This window comes from Dipodomys spectabilis, unplaced genomic scaffold (assembly GCF_019054845.1).
Source record: "Dipodomys spectabilis isolate Male_0828 unplaced genomic scaffold, ASM1905484v1 ptg000771l, whole genome shotgun sequence".
Lineage (NCBI taxonomy): Eukaryota > Metazoa > Chordata > Mammalia > Rodentia > Heteromyidae > Dipodomys > Dipodomys spectabilis.
In genome coordinates this window covers 344099-361494 of record NW_024871448.1, presented here as the reverse complement: position 1 = coordinate 361494, position 17396 = coordinate 344099, and the positions used below count along the sequence as shown (strand labels likewise).

General features: G+C 51.4%; 1 protein-coding gene across 2 annotated transcripts in view; it reads left to right on the top strand.

Moving 5' to 3' along the window:
• The first annotated feature begins 79 nt into the window (after positions 1–79).
• The window catches only part of Gak (cyclin G associated kinase), a 61201-nt gene continuing 43884 nt past the window's right edge, over positions 80–17396 (top strand). For both annotated transcript variants that reach the window (XM_042672762.1, XM_042672761.1), the window contains exons 1-5: positions 80–346; positions 6413–6474; positions 7248–7307; positions 8535–8649; positions 13434–13576. In XM_042672762.1, coding sequence (XP_042528696.1) covers positions 202–346; positions 6413–6474; positions 7248–7307; positions 8535–8649; positions 13434–13576 — 525 coding nt within the window. In that variant the 5' untranslated portion in view covers positions 80–201. The remainder of the gene's footprint in view (positions 347–6412; positions 6475–7247; positions 7308–8534; positions 8650–13433; positions 13577–17396) is intronic.

Below are 17396 nucleotides of genomic sequence, written 5' to 3'. Positions count from 1 at the left end.
GCGGCGGAAGTGAGGCTGGCGCACTTCCGCTCGCCGCGCAGGGGCGGGCATGTGCGTCAGGACGCGACGTGCGCACGTCACGGCGCGGGCGGAAGATGGCGGGGCTGTGAGCCGGCAGCCGCTGACCGGCGGGACGGAGACCGAGCCCTGCGCGCCCCGAGGCCCTGGTCTGGCTCTGCCCGCCGCCGAGCGGCCGCCGCCATGTCGCTGCTGCAGTCCGCGCTGGATTTCCTGGCGGGCCCGGGCTCCCTGGGCGGGGCCGCCGGCCGCGACCAGAGCGACTTCGTGGGACAGACGGTGGAGCTGGGCGAGTTGCGCCTGCGGGTGCGGCGAGTGTTGGCCGAGGGTGAGGCTTGGGTCGGCCCAGGGCGTCGCCGGGCCGCGGGTCGGGTCAGCCGGGAGCGTCCCGGCTGGGCGCGCACGGCCGGGCTGGGGGTCCCTGCGGGGGCCCGGCCGGCTCCGTCCGGGTCGCCGCTGGGGTGGAGTCAGGGCAGAGCCGGGAGGCCTCTGCGGAGACCCGGGCAGAGCCGGGAGGCCTCTGCGGAGACCCGGGCAGAGCCGGGAGGCCTCTGCGGAGACCCGGGCAGAGCCGGGAGGCCTCTGCGGAGACCCGGGCAGAGCCGGGAGGCCTCTGCGGAGACCCGGGCAGAGCCGGGAGGCCTCTGCGGAGACCCGGGCAGAGCCGGGAGGCCTCTGCGGAGACCCGGGCAGAGCCGGGAGGCCTCTGCGGAGACCCGGGCAGAGCCGGGAGGCCTCTGCGGAGACCCGGGCAGAGCCGGGAGGCCTCTGCGGAGACCCGGGCAGAGCCGGGAGGCCTCTGCTCAGACCCGGGCAGAGCCGGGAGGCCTCTGCGGAGACCCGGGCAGAGCCGGGAGGCCTCTGCGGAGACCCGGGGAAGACTCTGCTGACCCAGGCAGAGCCGGGAGGCCTCTGCGGAGACCCGGGGAGGCCTCTGCTCAGAACCGGGGAGGCCTCTGCTCAGAACCGGGGAGGCCTCTGCTGAGACCCGGGCAGAGCCGGGAGGCCTCTGCGGAGACCCCTGGACAGATCTGGGGAGGCCTTCTGCTCAGAAGTGGTCATATTGGGCAGGGTGTCTGCTGAGAGGAGGTTGGAGCTGGGGAGGGCCTCTACTGGGGGCATGAGTCACACCGAACCTAGCTAGAGATTGACCGTAAGGGGGTTGTGGATCAGTAGCTCTACAAGTCCTGCTAAGGGCAGTTGTGTCTGGATTGGATTCTTGGTTGCATCAGGCCTGGGTTCAAACTAAAGAGTGGCAGTCCAGTAAGAAGTTCTGGAACTGACCCTCCTTAGGTCTAGGGAAGAGGCCCAGACAGTGGATTGGGGAGGCCCAAGAGACTCAGGCGGTGAGCAGTGTCTGGAGGTGAGAAGAGGGGTAGGCTTAAGTAGACATGGCTCTTTATCATGTCCAGAGCGAGGGTCCGGGAGAGCAGGCTTGCATCTGAGTTCTGGGGAGCCCCACGGTCTCTGGCTGCACACATTGTTAGTGATGTAGACTTCACTGTGCTGGGCCCCATGGTTCTGGGTTCTCTTCTCACAGGTTGTTTTGTCTTACCCCCAACATCTCTTTGTGTGTTATCTCTTGGAAGTTATAGGAAGCAGAGCCATTAACTGTGACCCATAGAGAACCTTGGAGAGTGACATGGTCTTTAGCTATGTGTTTGTTTTGTGATGTTTTGTTTTTGAGATAGTCTTGTTATGTAGCTCAGGCTGGAATGGAACTTGCCATCTTCCTACACCTTAGACCACTACAGGTGTGTCTCACCACACAAAGCCAGTAATGTGTCTTGAAGTCAATCTACTGTCATTTTTGTTTGTAGATTCTTGAGCTTCACACAGGAGTGACCATTAATGGAGTTCTAGTTTCTCTTCTAGACTTGCCTTACCTTGTGTCTTGTGGTGTCCAAGGTGTGTCAGGTCTTCCAGCTAAACCCAGTTGTATTCTGCCTATTGGCTTGCTTCCCTCTTTTGAGAGAGTAGAACCCTAACCAGCATTTAGGGCTGAAGAGTCAGCCTGGCCTCGTGTGGTCGTTTGTACATTGTTGGGGCAGGAAAGGGAGTCAAATATGCTTTTATTCTGGAAATGCTGTAGTCATAGATTTTGAATGTGATTAGGTGAGAAAAATCTAACCCTAATCCTTCTCCCTTTGGAGGTAACAATTGTGCTGATGTCTTGAAATAAAATGTTCCCTGTTAGAACAATGACAAGCATTCCCCAGATCAATTCATTTATTCCAAAACTGCCAGGCAGTTGTCTTGACTTTGCATGAAATTCATAGTACCCAGGACCTAGCCTCTGCTCCTGGGGAACGTAAGACACACTTCAATGGCCACGTTGTATGGGTGAGGCAGTACAGCGTTGTGGGGAGCCAGGAGGCTCCAGGGAGGAGTAAGCGAGGTATCGTCTCAGGATGGGAGGAATTGGAGTGCACCCACTGGGGGCAGAAGATTATTGCTGGTGGGAGGCCATCCTAGTTGCACGAGTTTGAGTGGGCCACATGGGGTTGAGACAGGTGGAGTAGCCACTGTCACGGTGACATGGGATTGACTTCTTTTGCACTGGAGCCAACTAGGAGGTAAAAATAACCTGCATAATTATGAGCCATAATTTCTGTTAGACTTAATGAGTTCGTTAACGCTTCTTTCTGAACTGAAGCGGGGTAGGCAGCCTATAGCAGGTATTTCACGAGGATGTGAGTGAGCTTCCCGGACGGCAGCAGGTTGTGGGGTTCAGGAGATCTCCAGTCACGACTGTAAGACAGACCCTTGAGGGTTTACATCTTCAGAATTCAGGAAGACGGTTCAGAGAATAAACTGGGTATTTTGTATATCTAAATTCAATGAATATTCTCTCAGTCTGTAAACTGCCTGTAACAATTCACATCAGATTTTGTCCCAAATGAGCTCATGATAGACTAGATTTTGCTATCAAATGGTTTTCATGAATTTGGACCTAAAGTGGGACATGGGCCTGTTGGGCAGAACTTTGGAGCCATGGTAGCTTTCTGACAATCTCAAATTTTGTTCTAAGTTTCATTGTTTTTATTTATTTTTTGGGGGGGTCCGGTCATGGGGCCTGAGCTCTGGGCCTGGGCGCTGTCCCTCAGCTCTTCAGCTCAAGGCTAGCGCTCTACCACTTGAGCCACAGCACCAATTCCGGCTTTTTTCTTTTTGCTTTTGTGGTGCTGAGGAATCGAACCCAGGGCCTCATGCATGCAAGACAAGCGCTCTACCACTGAGCCACCTTCCCAGCCCCAGTTTCATTGTTTTTAAAAGACAGATAATTGGGAGAATCAAGCATGTCAGAGATGGCTTGTATTCCTGTTTGGGCTTCTTGTGGTGCAGCTTCTGAAATGGGCTGTGTGAGGAAGGCAAGCAAGCCAGGGTGGCTGGTTGAGCTCCTGGTGAACTTGAGGCCAGTGAGGTATATAAGTACAACATGAAGCAGCGCCACCTGACGGTTATGGTGGTTGTCTGTGGGACAGCTGTGCTTCAGTCAGCCAGCTCTGCTGTCTGCGTAGGGCCTGTGTTCCTGCTCTTAGACTTTGGTTTTTCTTTATATTTTCTAGATAGAAGTCCCTTCTCAGGTGATTTGCAAAACTTAGTGTGTGTGTTTTTTTCATCCTCTCTCCAGCATATTTGTTTTTTTAATTTTTTTATTGTAAAGATACTGTCACCAATATATTTAAAAGAGCAGAAATTTTTTATTCGGTATAGTTTATCTTTTTTTTCCCCAAATAGTTAATGGTTTTAAGAAATCTCTGCCTACCTCTGAGTGTGTAGAAACACAGTTTTTTGTTTTGTTTTGTTTTTTGGTTTTTTTTGTCGGTCGTGGGGCCTGAACTCTGGGCCTGGGCACTGTCCCTCAGCTCTACAACTATTGAGCCTCAGCCCCACTTCCGGCCTTTTCTGCTTATGTGGTGCTGAGGAATTGAACCAAGGGCCTCATGCATGCAAGGCAAGCGCTCTACCACTGAGCCACCTTGTATCTGGTTTTTATATCCTACAACTTTTCTAAACTCATTATCACGTAGCTTTTTTTTTTAAGAGTTCAGATTTTCTACGTAGATCATGTTATCTGCAAATAAAAAAAAGTACTTTTACTTCTTTCTTTGTGACCTAAATGTCTTTAATTTTCTTTTCTTATCTGGTTGCACTGGTTAGAACCTCTGGAAAGATAGGGACTGTCTGCCAGTGACTCAGACCTGTTCTCCTCCTTTGTTCCTGGGTCACTGTCCTCTTAGGTATGCTAGTCCTTCTCAACCACCCTTTATCTGGTTGAGGAAGTTGCTTTGTATTCTTGGTTTGCTGAGTTTCAGATTTTGTGATGTGATTTTTCTTCTTGTAAGAAGCTTAAAAACTGAGCCTAAAAAAAAAAATTACACCTAAGCCTGTGCTGGTGGCTCACTCTTGTAATCCAAGCTACTCAGGAGGCTGAGATCTGAGAATTGCAGTTCAAAGCCAGCCTGGGCAGGAAAGTCCATGAGACTCTTACCTCCAATAAACCACAGAACACCTGAAGGGTGCTGTGGCTCAAGTGGTAGAACACACACCTTGAGCTAAAGAGCTGAGGGACAGCACCCAGGCCCAGAGTTTAAGCCCACAACTGACCCCCCCCCCCCGAATTATACCTAGAAACTATAAAATTTAAGTGATTTTCATGTTAAACCAACTCTATTTGGTATATTTCCCTTTATATATTGTTAGGTTTGATTGGCTGATATCTTTCTATATGAGAATGAAGAACTTACTAATTTTTGGGTACAGCTTCATGAGTGGTGCTGGTCGGCATTTTCCTCTTTAAAAAGTGGCCACTTTGGGCTGGGAAGGTAGCTCAGTGGTAGAGCGCTTGCCTTGCATGCTCGAGGCCCTGGGTTCGATTCCTCAGCACCACATAAGCAAAAAGAAAAAAAAGCCGGAAGTGGCGCTGTGGCTCAAGTGGTAGAGCGCTAGCCTTGAGCTGAAGAGCTGAGGGACAGCGCCCAGGCCCAGAGTTCAGGCCCCACGACCGGACCCCCCCCCCAAAAAAAAAAAAAGTGGCCACCTTCTTTCTCTTTTTCTGTCTCATTATTTCAAGATACTTTCTTTTTTTTTCTTCTTTTTGCCAGTCCTGAGGCTTGAACTCAGGGCCTGGGCACTGTGCTTCTTTTGCTCAAGGCTAGTGCTCTACCACTTGAACCACAACACCACTTCTAGCCTTTTCTGTTTATGTGGGTACTGAAGAATTGATCCCAGGACCTCATGCATGTTAGGCAAGCATTGTACCACTAAGCCACATTCCCAGACCCAAGACACTTTATTTTTTTTGGTCGGTTATGGGGCTTGAACTCTGGGCCTGGGCACTGTCCCTCAGTTCTTCAGCTCAAGGCGAGCGCTCTACCACTTGAGCTACAGCGCCACTTCCGGTTTTCTAGTGGTTTATTGGAGATAGGAGTCTCACGGTCTTTTCTGCCCAGGCTGGCTTTTAACCCAATCCTCAGATCTCAGTCTCCTGAGTAGCTAGGATAACAGGCGTGAGCCACCGGCGCCCGGCGATACTTTCTTTTCAAAACAGGTCCCAGCAGTAAGCTAGCTTCTGGCCCTTGCTGCCATTGTACAGGATACCAACGCTTGCTTGGCAGACCAGGGGCATGTTTATAGCATGTTGGGAAAGTGAATAAAAACCTATAAAAAACAAATATGCTGATAGTTTCCATAGGAACACAGAAAAGCATGACCCCATCTCCTAGTCTTCTGTTATTGCTGCATCTGTGCCTATTCTCACAAAACTAGCAGTAATTAAGTGGTCTCTTCCCCACCCCAAATCCCTTCATTCGAGCTACACTTGTACCTGACAGCTACAAGTAGTTTCTACACACTGGTCCTGCAGGCCACCCTCCTGGGTGCCGGACAGGGGCAGCATGCTGACGCCCTGACCCTCCACACTGGGTGGCGCACTGCATGAGTCGCCCATGGGCCGTGGCATCGCGTAGTGGGTGGCTGGCTCTGGAAGCAGTTAGAGGCAGGGGCGGCCGTTAGGCGCCTGTGTTCTCAGAGAGCCTGCACTCACCCTCGTGGGTCTCAGGCAGGTCACGGCGCTCAGCACAGTAAGCGAGGAAAGAGGCCACTTTCCTACCTTCTTGTTTCTCCATTCTTCCTTTTGAGTTTGATCAGCTGGTCTAGAACGTGTCTGTCTAATCTGATGGTTTTCAGAGTACTGGCGTTTGGTGTTCCTGCCCTTCCTTGGTCTCTCCAGGCTCCTCCCTCCAGTCTCCAGCAGAGCACGTGGGGACTGCAGTGCGTGAATTGGGCTGTGGCTTTCTGTGGGAAATGAGTGTCCTTGGCGACAGCCTGGTTTGTATTTTACCTAGCCTAACTTGTAGCACTGACTGGCAAGTCTTTTTTAATTTTTCAGGAGGGTTTGCATTTGTGTATGAAGCTCAAGATCTGGGAAGTGGCAGAGAATATGCATTAAAGGTAATAAAGAATTTCGTGGGGGCTTCTGCTTATTGTAAAGACACCTTGAGCTGCTGGCAGAGGTGGGGCCCTCACACTTAGTTTGCATTGGTCCTAGTCTTGCCTCCCACTGCTGTAAGGGTTCACCTTAGAAACACAACTCAGCTGGGTTGAGGACTCTTTTGGGACCTGCCGGCCACATCTGGGGAATGGGTCAGTTTTGAGAGGAGCACTCAGAGTGGCCTTGCTGTGGACTGCAGTCTCTGCTCCATGTGCCAAAGTAATGGGCCAGGAATGAGTTCACTCATACAGAGTTCATGTTCATACCTAGGGTGACCTGTGTTTAGTGGGAGGGCCTCTCTAGATCTGGTGTCTGCATTAGTCAAGAGAGACAGTAGCAGGCTTAGCAGCTTTTTCTGGCTGGTTACCCCAGGTGACCTCACCTTGGCCAGTGAACCCTCAAGTTTGGCTGATTTTAGAGGTCCATAGTGTATGCCCATATCTACTAACTGTCTCTTGTATCTCTTCATCTGTCTTGTTTTATTGTGGCCTGTCTCTACTTTTTCTTGTATTCTTGGCTCATAAAGGTTGTTTAAAGGTCTCTGGGCTTCTCTCAAGTAAGATGTTCATGTGTAGTTAACCAGTTATGCTCGCTTAGATGCCATGTCCCTTAGACACTGTGCTTTGATTCTCTGGGGTGTTTGTCTGAGACAAAGTGATATATACAGCAGAAAATAAACACTTCAATCTTTTGTGTGTGTGTGTGTGTGTGTGTGTGTGTTGTTCCCTGACAGAGGTTACTGTCCAACGAAGAGGAAAAGAACAGAGCCATCATTCAGGAAGTTTGCTTCTTGGTATCCTTTTTCCAGGACTGAGCGTCGGTGCTAGGAAGGTGCTGTGACCCCAGGTGCCAGGAAGCTTCTGGGAGGTTCTATTTGGTTTTGGTAAAGTTGACCTTTTGCTTTCTCATACTTTTGTAGACCATTTCTGTGAAAAGTTTTCTTCCCTGTTCTCTACTCCCTGGGTCATAGTAAAAGATTTAGAGGTAGCTATAACCCTAGCTACCCAGGAGGCAGAGATCTGGGATCATGGTTTGAAGCCAGCTTGAGCAGAAAAGTCTATGAGACTTTATCCCCAGTTAATCAGCAAAATGCCAGCTTGGCATGGTTCAAAAGGTAGAGCACTAGCCATAAGCAAGAGAGCTGAGTGAGAGCACCAGACACTGAGTCAAGCCCTGTTACTAGCACACGTGAAAAGATTTAGAGATGTGGAACCAAGGGGCTGTATCCACACCTAACTAGTGGGCCCTTGGCCCCGGAGAGAGCCCCTTCCCACCTTTCTGACGGCCGGGCCAGGGGTGTGGAGAGCCACAGTTGCCAGCCCTCAGGTATGTGGTTCTTTACCAGCCACCCTGCTCACCCTGTGTCCGCGGCCGGGTACAGGGCTCTTCTTGCCTGCTTTACTTTACCATACACGTCTCCCATAAGCAGGAAGCCTCACCTACTGCTGGTAGAACCTGTTTCCCTTTTTCTTCAAGCTTGCCCACGCTGAGAGGGGCCTGTTGGCCACATGAACTGTGGTAGAGAGGACATGGTCACTCCTCATAGCCTTCCCGCTGTGTCTGCTTACCCCACTTGCCTGCTTAGCTCTGCTCTCTTCACTGGCTTCCTCCCACACCCTCCACCTTCTCATTGTTCCCACCTGCCTCTCTCTCATCTTTCTGCTCTGACAATGTTGACACATACAGCAGTTCAGGCATTGTGACCACAGCCTCTTAATGCTGTGTACATTTATTATTAGATGCAGAGTTGGGGACACTTATACTTTGTTTTGGTTTGGTTTGGTTTGGTTTGGTTTTTGTTGGTCATGGGGCCTGAACTCTGGGGGCTGTGTGCTGTCCCTCAGCTCTTCAGCTCAAGGCTAGCGCTACCACGTGAGCCACAGTACCACTTCCATCTTTTTCTACTTATGTGGCGCTGAGGAATCAAACCCAGGGCCTCTTGCATGCCAGGCAAGCACTCTACCACTGAGTCACTTTCCCAGCTCATATACTTAATTTTCTTTTAACAAGACACCTGCAGAAAAAACTTTCTGGCCACCCCAACATTGTCCAGTTCTGCTCTGCAGCATCCATAGGAAAAGAGGAATCAGACACTGGACAAGCTGAGTTTCTCCTGCTCACAGAGCTCTGCAAAGGTAAAGTGCCTTTGGGGTCTTGTTGTTTTCTGATATGTTCAGGCAATTATGAAATATCCCTAGGGTCTTAAGACATTGGTCTGAACTGAAAGAACAGGTCAGTTATCCAGTGGTCTTCAAGCCATCTGAATCGTGTGTGTGTGTGTGTGTGTGTGTGTGTGTGTGTGTGTGTGTGTGTGTGTGTACGAGTGCCATACTTGGCTCAGATTCTGAAGGAGAAGGATCTCACCACCACCTTTTCCTGAGACAGGACTGACTGGCCTGCAGTGGGCCTTCCTTGAATGTGTGACCGGGAAGGGGAAATGCAGGTCACACACCCCATGGCTGTGTGCTATGTTCTTGGGCAGCCAGAAATAATGACCTCATTAAGGCCAGGCCCAAGAAGGAGGCAGGAAGGGTCCTTAGTCTGTTGGCAGGACCGGAAGCCCTGCATGAGGGATCAGAGGCGATGCCTGAGGCAAGCCCCTCCCGCCCCCACCCCTTTTCCAGCCCCCAAGCACTGCCTGTGTAGTGGAATGAGGTGGCGAGCTCTTCTCCCTCGGGCCCTGCCGCTGAGTGTTGGCTACGCTTCGCTCTTAGCCTGGCATGCCCAGTGTGGGGGGACATGTTTCTCTGAATTACATGCCCTGGCACCGGTGGCTGCTTGTGTCCACCTGGAGAGAGAAATGCGGGCAACAGAAGCGACGGAGGCTCAGAAAGAAAGCCTAGCTGTGTGAGAGCCGCCTTCGCCAGCCCGTGCCTCCTCAGAGCCAGGAGAGCACTGCAGGTCATCCAAGAGGACGCAGCCCACTAGTGGGCAGAGGCGCGGGTGTGTGCGGAAGTGCATCTGCAGGTGAGACCTAGGCCCCGTGCCCAGTGCAGAGGACAGGAGCTGTGCAGATCAAGTGTGGGTTCTGTAGCCGCAAGAGCAGCATGTGGGCGCAGACTGCTTCCACCAGCTGGAGCCTTCGGGCCAGGGCCCTGTCTGGGCAGGGCCTCCTCAGCTTTCCCCTCGGGCCCCTCGCTCAGCCCCATCCAGGGCTGTGGCCAGAACCATTTCCCCTCAGAACGAGAGCAGAGCCGGCTGTGCAGTCGGCCTTGGGCTGAGGATGCACTGTTGGGTGGCAGTGGCACACTGACTTCTCACATTGACACTTGTGCAGAGATGTATTTTTTTATTAGTATTTCTTATTTAAAAAGTTTTTCACTTTGAACAAGGACTGACACATATGGAGTGATCTCAACCTTGAATTTGTTTTGGGGGGGGGGGGGGTCTGGTTGTGGGCCTGAACTCGGCCTGGGCGCTGTCCCTCAGCTCTTCAGCTCAAGGCTAGCGCTCTACCACCTGAGCCACAGCGCCACTTCTGGCTTTTTTTTTTCTTCTGCTTATGTGGTGCTGAGGAATGGAACCCAGGGTCTCATGCATGCAAGGCAAGCGCTCTACCACTGAGCCACCTTCCCAGTCGTCAACCTTGAAATTTAAGTGCGTGTTTTGATGTATTTTTATCAGCTTTTAATTCTGAGGTTTTAAACCATTGGGAAACTTGATGATTTCTATAGGTTCGCTAGTTTGTAACATTTTCTTGTAGTTGTTTTATTTCACGACTAGACATTCTTGATGGCACTTACTGCCCGAGAGCAGGAGCCTTTTCTATGACAACTGCAGCTTCATTTGTGCACCCAAGAAAACCTTCACTATTTGATGGTGGTTGTTGCACACTATGCGTGTTCACCTGTCTCTAGTTGGTCTCAAAAGATCTTCATATCATCCATGTCCCCCCACCCCCAGCCAAGATCCATGAGAGCTCCTAGTTGTAGTCTGTTGTGCGGCCTCCTTCCTTCATGAGAGTCTTTCTCGTGACCCTCACTTTCTCTGCAGCTCTGGCATGGTGTCTGGAAATTGAGTTTGGGTGCTATCCCGGCTATGCCTTTAACAGGCTGGGATACCAGTGCTGTGGCTGTGGACTCCTCTAGCTCAGGCCTCCACCTCAGCTATCTCCTTCTTGGATGCTTGTTGTTACTATACTCACTTGATTACAAATAAGTACTTTTTTTTTGGGGGGGGGGGTCCGGTCGTGGGGCCTGAACTCTGGGCCTGGGCGCTGTCCCTCAGCTCTTCAGCTCAAGGCTAGCGCTCTACCACTTGGGCCACAGCGCCACCTCTGGCTTTTTTTTTTCTATGTGGTGCTGAGGAATCGAACCCAGGGCCTTAAGCATGCAAGGCTAGCTCTCTACCACTGAGCCACCTTCCCAGCCCCTACAAATGAGTACTTATTAAAAAAGTAGAGACCACATTTATCGAAATGGGGTTTGAGTGTGTGTACTTTTCCTTCTCAGTAATGTTCCCTATTGCGGCTGGGTGTGGTGGCACATGCCTCAGATCCAGGACTCAGGAGCTGCGGCAGGAGTTCACCTCACTAGTATATGAGACGTGGAGGAGAAGGTGCCCAGATTGGATTTAGTGCTGGGAGGCAGAGGAGTTCAGCCACTGCCTTGCTTTGCTCTCTTGAAAATTCCGATTTTGCTTTTTGGTGAGCCTGGTGAACCAAGTGCCAGGATGCTTGTGGGTGTGCCCGCTGCACTGGCGAGGGCTTGCCTAGCTGCAAGGCATCTGAGAAGCGGGACAGGTGAGAACCCTCCCATGGCCCGCGTCGGGCCCACTGGACGAGCCTTGGACGCCCGGCGCCCCCTGTCAGCAGAGGGTGTGAGGTGTAGTGCGGCCACTCTCCACCTGAGTGAGGGAAGAGAGAGTTATTTAGCCATTCCCGCTCAACTACATGTTGGAGTTTTTGTTTTTAAAGATAATCTCTTGGCTGGATGCGGTGGCTCATGTGTATAGTCCTAGCACTTAGAAAGCCATGGCCGGAAGATCACAAATTTGAGCCTGAGATAAGGTGTTTCACAATTTGAGGCCAGCCTGGGCAAAAGTACCTTAGACCCTATCTTAGCCAGTGACACAGGCCTGTCCTGTAGCTAGATGGAAAGCATGAATAGGAATATCGTGGTCCAGGCTCTTCTGGACAAAAAGCAAGACCCAGTTGGGAAAACGTTGAGAACAAAAAGGGCTGGAAGGGCTGGGAAGGTGGCTCAGTGGTAGAGCGCTTGCCTTGCATGCATGAGGCCCTGGGTTCGATTCCTCAGCAACACATAAGCAAAAAGAAAGAAAGCCGGAAGTGGTGCTGTGGCTCAGGTGGTAGAGCGCTAGCCTTGAGCTGAAGAGCTGAGGGACAGCGCGCAGGCCCAGAGCTCAGGCCCACGACCGGACCCAAAAAAAAAAAAAAAGGGGCTGGAAGCATAGCTTAAGTAGTAAGTCACCTGCCTGTCAAGTGTAAGGCCCTGAATTCAAACCTCAGTACCACCAAAACAGGAAGAAGGAAGAAAAACGCATCTATTTTCAGTGAGAATGCACACAGTCCAGTTACTCTGCATCTTGTCCTTCCCAAAAATCAGGTCACCACCTCTACTCTGGGCCATTAGGCCCGGGCTGTCTCACGCAGGCCTGGCCAACTGTGAGGACCCTGTTCCTCCGGGGCCGCTGAAGAAACCTGTGGGCAGCTGGGGCTGGGCCTGGGAAAGGTTTGACACAGCCAGATTTGAGGGCCAGCTTGGGATCGCTGGGCTGGGGTAGCCAAGAGGGTTGCTCAGACACAGAATCTTCAGCCACTGTGGAAACCAACCTGCTGGTGCTGCTGTGTTCAGTAACCCAGGTGCCACTGGGCGTCCAGGAGAAGCTGCTCCACTCGGCTGAGGCCAGACTCAAGGAGGGCAGGGGACGAGGGGTGCTTTAGGTAGGGTGGGAAGAGAAGGCCTGGGAAGAGGGTGCTAGCCAGGAGCTGCAGAAGGAAAGCATGGGACGTACCCATGCTTTGGGTGGAGTAGCAGGTGCTAAGATCACAAGGCAGGGTAGGAAGGAGGCTAAGGGTGACACCCCAGGGAGCAGGGAGGAGGTGAGGCTGTGGCTGTTGATGAGCAGGGTGCCACGGGGGCCAGTCTGTGGAGAGCAAGGTTCAGCAGCTTAGGATCTCTGGGGCAAAGAAGGCTCGGGGCCACCCAGCCTGGAGCTGCAGCTGGAATGTGGACGCAAGGCAGGAGCTGACAGGGTGGACCTCGAGCTGCCTGTGGGGGCCGTGCAGCGTCCACAGCTGGCTGGCCCTGTGTCTAGCCTGCACCTGGCAGAACCTCCCAGCCGATCCCAAGAGCCTCAGTTTCCCTGGTGTGATGCTGTGCCTGAGGAGCCACAGCTAGGCACGCTCCTCCAGCTCAAGTCTGCACGCGTTGTTATGAGAGTATCATGTGCACAGACAGGCTCCTCCACTGGAAGTGGTGTGAGGACAACACGCGGACGTGCTTTTCTGGAGTCCTCCTCTCTGTGGCAGTAGGGTGTCTGCTCTGTGGCTGTAGCATGTTTTTCTCCTTTGGCTGTCTGGCTTCTTGTGCTGCCCTGGGCTGCCTGTCTCACACGCCGAGCTTCCCAGAGTGGTTCGGGCTGGGCATCCACCTTGACTGTGGCCCCAGAAAAGGCTCAGCTGGACACCGGGGCTCTTGCCTGTAATCCTAGGTGTGGAGGATCTCTGTGTGAAGCCAGCCCAGGTAGGAAAGTCTTCAAGACTCCATCAGATAACCGGCAAAATGCCAGACCAGAGGCCTCAATCAAATGGTAAAGTGCCATTGCTGAGCAAGAAAGCCCAGTGAGAGTTTGTGGCTCTGAGTGCAAGCCCTGGTACTAGCACAAAAAAGACAAAAGTTACAAAGAGCCCAGGGGCGCAGCACAGCCCAGGGTGATTAAAGTCAATCGTCTCTTTTAGGACAACTGGTGGAATTCCTAAAGAGAGTAGAGTCTAAAGGTCCTCTGTCTTGTGACACCATTTTGAAGATCTTCTACCAGACGTGCCGAGCCGTGCAGCACATGCACAGGCAGAAGCCGCCCATCATCCACCGAGATCTCAAGGTACCCTCACACCTCGCCCTGGCCTGCCTCCTGAGGCCGGACCGCTTCACCTGTCTTCACACTGCCCCCACTGCTTTGTCCTGTCACCCTGGGCTCTCGGGGTCCTGTACTGGCCAGCATGGCTTTGGTCCTGGTCTGGGACGGGGTGGGTGTCTCCCTGTGGCCCTGACCTTCTGACCTTGGAGGGGGCATCACACACATGCAGCGCCCCCTGCAGGCTGTATCACCAGTGGTCTCCTGCTGCTAGGATGGCGTCGGCTCCTCCCACATGTGTGCAGGAGCAGAGTTAAATCAGCCTGGTCAGGGAGGACAGTCATGTGTGTTGTGATTTCACTTTTTCTGGTTGTTAATGAAATTGAATGCCATGATGTTTATATCTGTCAGAACCTTGTTCTTTAATTGACTTCCTTTTTTTTTTTTTTTGATCGGTCTTGGGACTTGAACTCTTGGCCTGGGAGCTGTCCCTCAGCTCTTCAGCTCAAGGCGAGCACTCTACCGCTTGAACTACAGCACCACTTCCAGTTTTCTGGTGGTTTATTGGTTTATTTTCCTGCCCGGGCTGGCTTTGAACCGAGATCCTCAGATCTCAGCCTCCTGCATAGCTAGGATTACAGGTGTGAACCACCAGCACCTGCCTAATTGACTTACTTTTTGTCTTTTTTTATAATTGGCTTGTGTATTTGATTCATTGAACTTAAGCAATAATGTAACAATCTCTTTAAAGATTTATGTGCTGTGGCTGGGAATGTGGCCTAGTGGTAGTTCCACATACACAGAAAAGGCCAGTAGTGGCTCAAGTGGTAGAGTGCTAGCCTTGAGCAAAAGAAGCTCAGGGACAGCGCCCAGTCATTGAGTTCAAGCCTCAGGACTGGCAAAAAAAAAAAAAAATTGTATGTGCTACAGAAATCTCCTGGATGCTGGGTCCAGGTGGCTTAGCTCACACTCAGGAGGCTGAGGGCTGAGGATTGTAGTTTGAAGCCAGCCCAGGCAGGAAAAATCTGTGACACTCATCACCAGTTAAATACCAGAAAACCAGAAGTGGAGCTGTGGCTCAAAGTAGTAGAATGTTAGCCTTGAGCAAAAAAGCTCAGGGATAGTACCCAGGCCCTGAGTTCAAACCCAGTGACTGACAAAAAAAGAAGGAAAGAAGAAAGGAAAGAAGGACAGACATCTGGTTATGGCCTTATTTTCACTACTCTGTTTATTTTTATTTTTTGCCGGTTGTGTGGCCTGACCTCTGGGCCTGGGTGCTGTACCTCAGCTCTTCGGCTAAAGGCTAGTACTCTACCACTTGAGCCACAGTGCCACTTCCAGCTTTTTCTGCTTATGTGGTGATGAGGAATCTAACCCAGGGCCTCATGCATGCAAGGCAAACACTTTACCACTGAGCCACCTTCCCAGTCCTCACTACTCTATTTTGCTTTATGTTGTTTTTTGTTGTTGTTGTTGGTCATGGGGCTTGACCTCTGGACCTGTGTGCTGTCCCTCAGCTCTTTAGCCCAAGGCAAGTGCTCTGCCACTTGAGCCACAGCACCACTTCCAGCTTTTTCTGCTTATGTGGTGCTGAGGAATCGAACCCTGGGCCTCATGTATGCAAGGCAAGCACTCTACCACTGAGCCACCTTCCCAGCCCCTCTATTTTGCTTTAAAACAAAACAAATTCAGGAGTTTGTGAGAATATTCCAACATCCACAGTTTGTGCTAGACCTAACTCCTGACCAAGATTGTTTTTGCTGAAGAACACTGAAGCCATTTTACTGCCAGATACTTGTACGTACATCTGAGAGGTTTCTTCCAGAATCGTAGCACCATTTGTTGTTCAACGAAACGAACATTATTCCCGAGTGTCTGCTCAGGCAGTCAGCTGCTGGCCTCCTGCAGTTTTCCCCAAAGTGGAGCAGCCCTTCCTGATTCCTTTAGGCCTTGGGCAGCCCAGACGCTCTCGTTTCCCCAAGCCATCCCTCTTTGCTGGAGCTGTCCTTTCCTAATTAGGTGTTGCTCACATTGAAGGCTGGCTGTGATAGGAGGTAGGGTTGATGTTCCTTCCGTTCTCCACCTGGCCCCAAACTTGAGCCCACAGGCTACTTGTTCTCCTACTCCTAGTCTGGCCTTTGTACGTGTAAGACCCTAGGTGCCAGGAGCTTGGCCTTGCATGCCCAGCTGGTGGTGTTCCTGAGGCCCACTCTCTCCTCTTGTTCATTCTACCTCCCCCATCCAGGTCTGGGTTCTAGAAGCTGAGGAATGTGCACTGTGCCTTACAGGTTTCTGCCTTGATGTTGAACTGTGGCTCCGCCTGACTTTCATTGTCCCCTGAATTCAAGATGCTTAAAAAAATCAGGATTTAAGCCAGGCGCCGGTGGCTCACGCCTGTAATCCTAGCTACTCAGGAGGCTGAGATCTGAGGATCACACACAGTTCAAAAGCCAGCCTGGGGAAGAAAGTCTGTGAGGCTCTTACCTCCAATAAACCACTAGAAAACCGGAAGTGGTGCTGTGGCTCAAGTGCTAGAGCACTCACCTTGAGCTGAAGAGCTGAGGGACAGCGCCCAGGCCCAGAGTTCAAGCCCCACGACCAATTAAAAAAAAAAAAATCAGGGTTTGAAGTAACTACTTGGACAAATGCCCTGTCTCAAACACTAGTGAGGCCCGGAAAACCCCCTGGGTTGTGCTCCATCCTGGGTAGCCTAAAAACGCTCCTAGGACCCAGCAGAGGTGCTTTTTTCTATCCTCTTCCTCTGTACCTCACCTCCCTCTCTCCCTTCCTAGTTATTTCAGAAGGAAGGTTTTTCAAAGTTCGAATACCTCCCAGTATTCAGAAACCTTGGTGCATCTGGTACTAAGGGGAAGATAGTCAGGGAGGAGACTTAACTGAGGAATCAGGAATTTTCTGGTTCACATCTTTAAAGTGTGGTGGATTGTAGTGTGTGTGTGTGTGTGTGTGTGTGTGTGTGTGTGTGTGTGTGTGAAAGATAAAATGGGTGGAGAATCAGATTGGTGTGTGTGTGTGTGTGTGTGTGTGTGTGTGTGTGTGTGTGTGTGTGTGTGTGTGAAGGATAAAATGGGTGGAGAATCAGATTGAGCTTGCCCTGGGCTTGACATCCCTTGTCTCCCAGTAAGGCACCTTGACTACTCCCTGGCATGTCTGCGGCCTCTCACCTTGTCAAGGCCCCACCCAGGCTTCTGTCCCTCCTCACTGCCTGCTGGGGTGTGGGCATAAGAATTTAGAGGTACGTACATAGCGTAGCGTGTCCTACTGGCCACTCCAGCTGCCTAGCTTCAGTGGTTACTTTGCTTTCCTTGACTTCGTGCTGTGTTCCTAAGGCAGTCTGTTTTCTCTGCTTGTGTGTGTCTTTTCTGTGTGGTAAAATGGTGAGACTCATCTCTCCTATGTGTAGTTCCATCTTTTAGAGTATCCACTGCAGTACTGTACAATATCCTTTGAAGGACTGTAAATATCCATTGAAGGGCCGGGTGCCGGTGGCTCATGCCTGTAACCTAACTACTAAGGAGGCTGAGATTGAGGATCATGCCCGCCTGGGCAGGAAAGTCCATGAGACTCCTATCGCCAATTAACCAACAGAAAACTGGAAGTGGTGCTGTGGCTCAAGTGGTAGAGCGCTCTCCTTGAGCTGAAGAAATGAGGGACAGCGCCCAGACCCAGTTCAAGCCCCATGATCGAAAAAAAAAAAAAAAAAAAGGAATATCCATTGAAAGACTATAGAATATCCGTAGTAAGACTGTGGAATTACATTGAAGGACTGTAGAGCACCCGTAGTAGGACTGTGGAATTACATTGAAGGACTGTAGAGCACCCGTAGTAG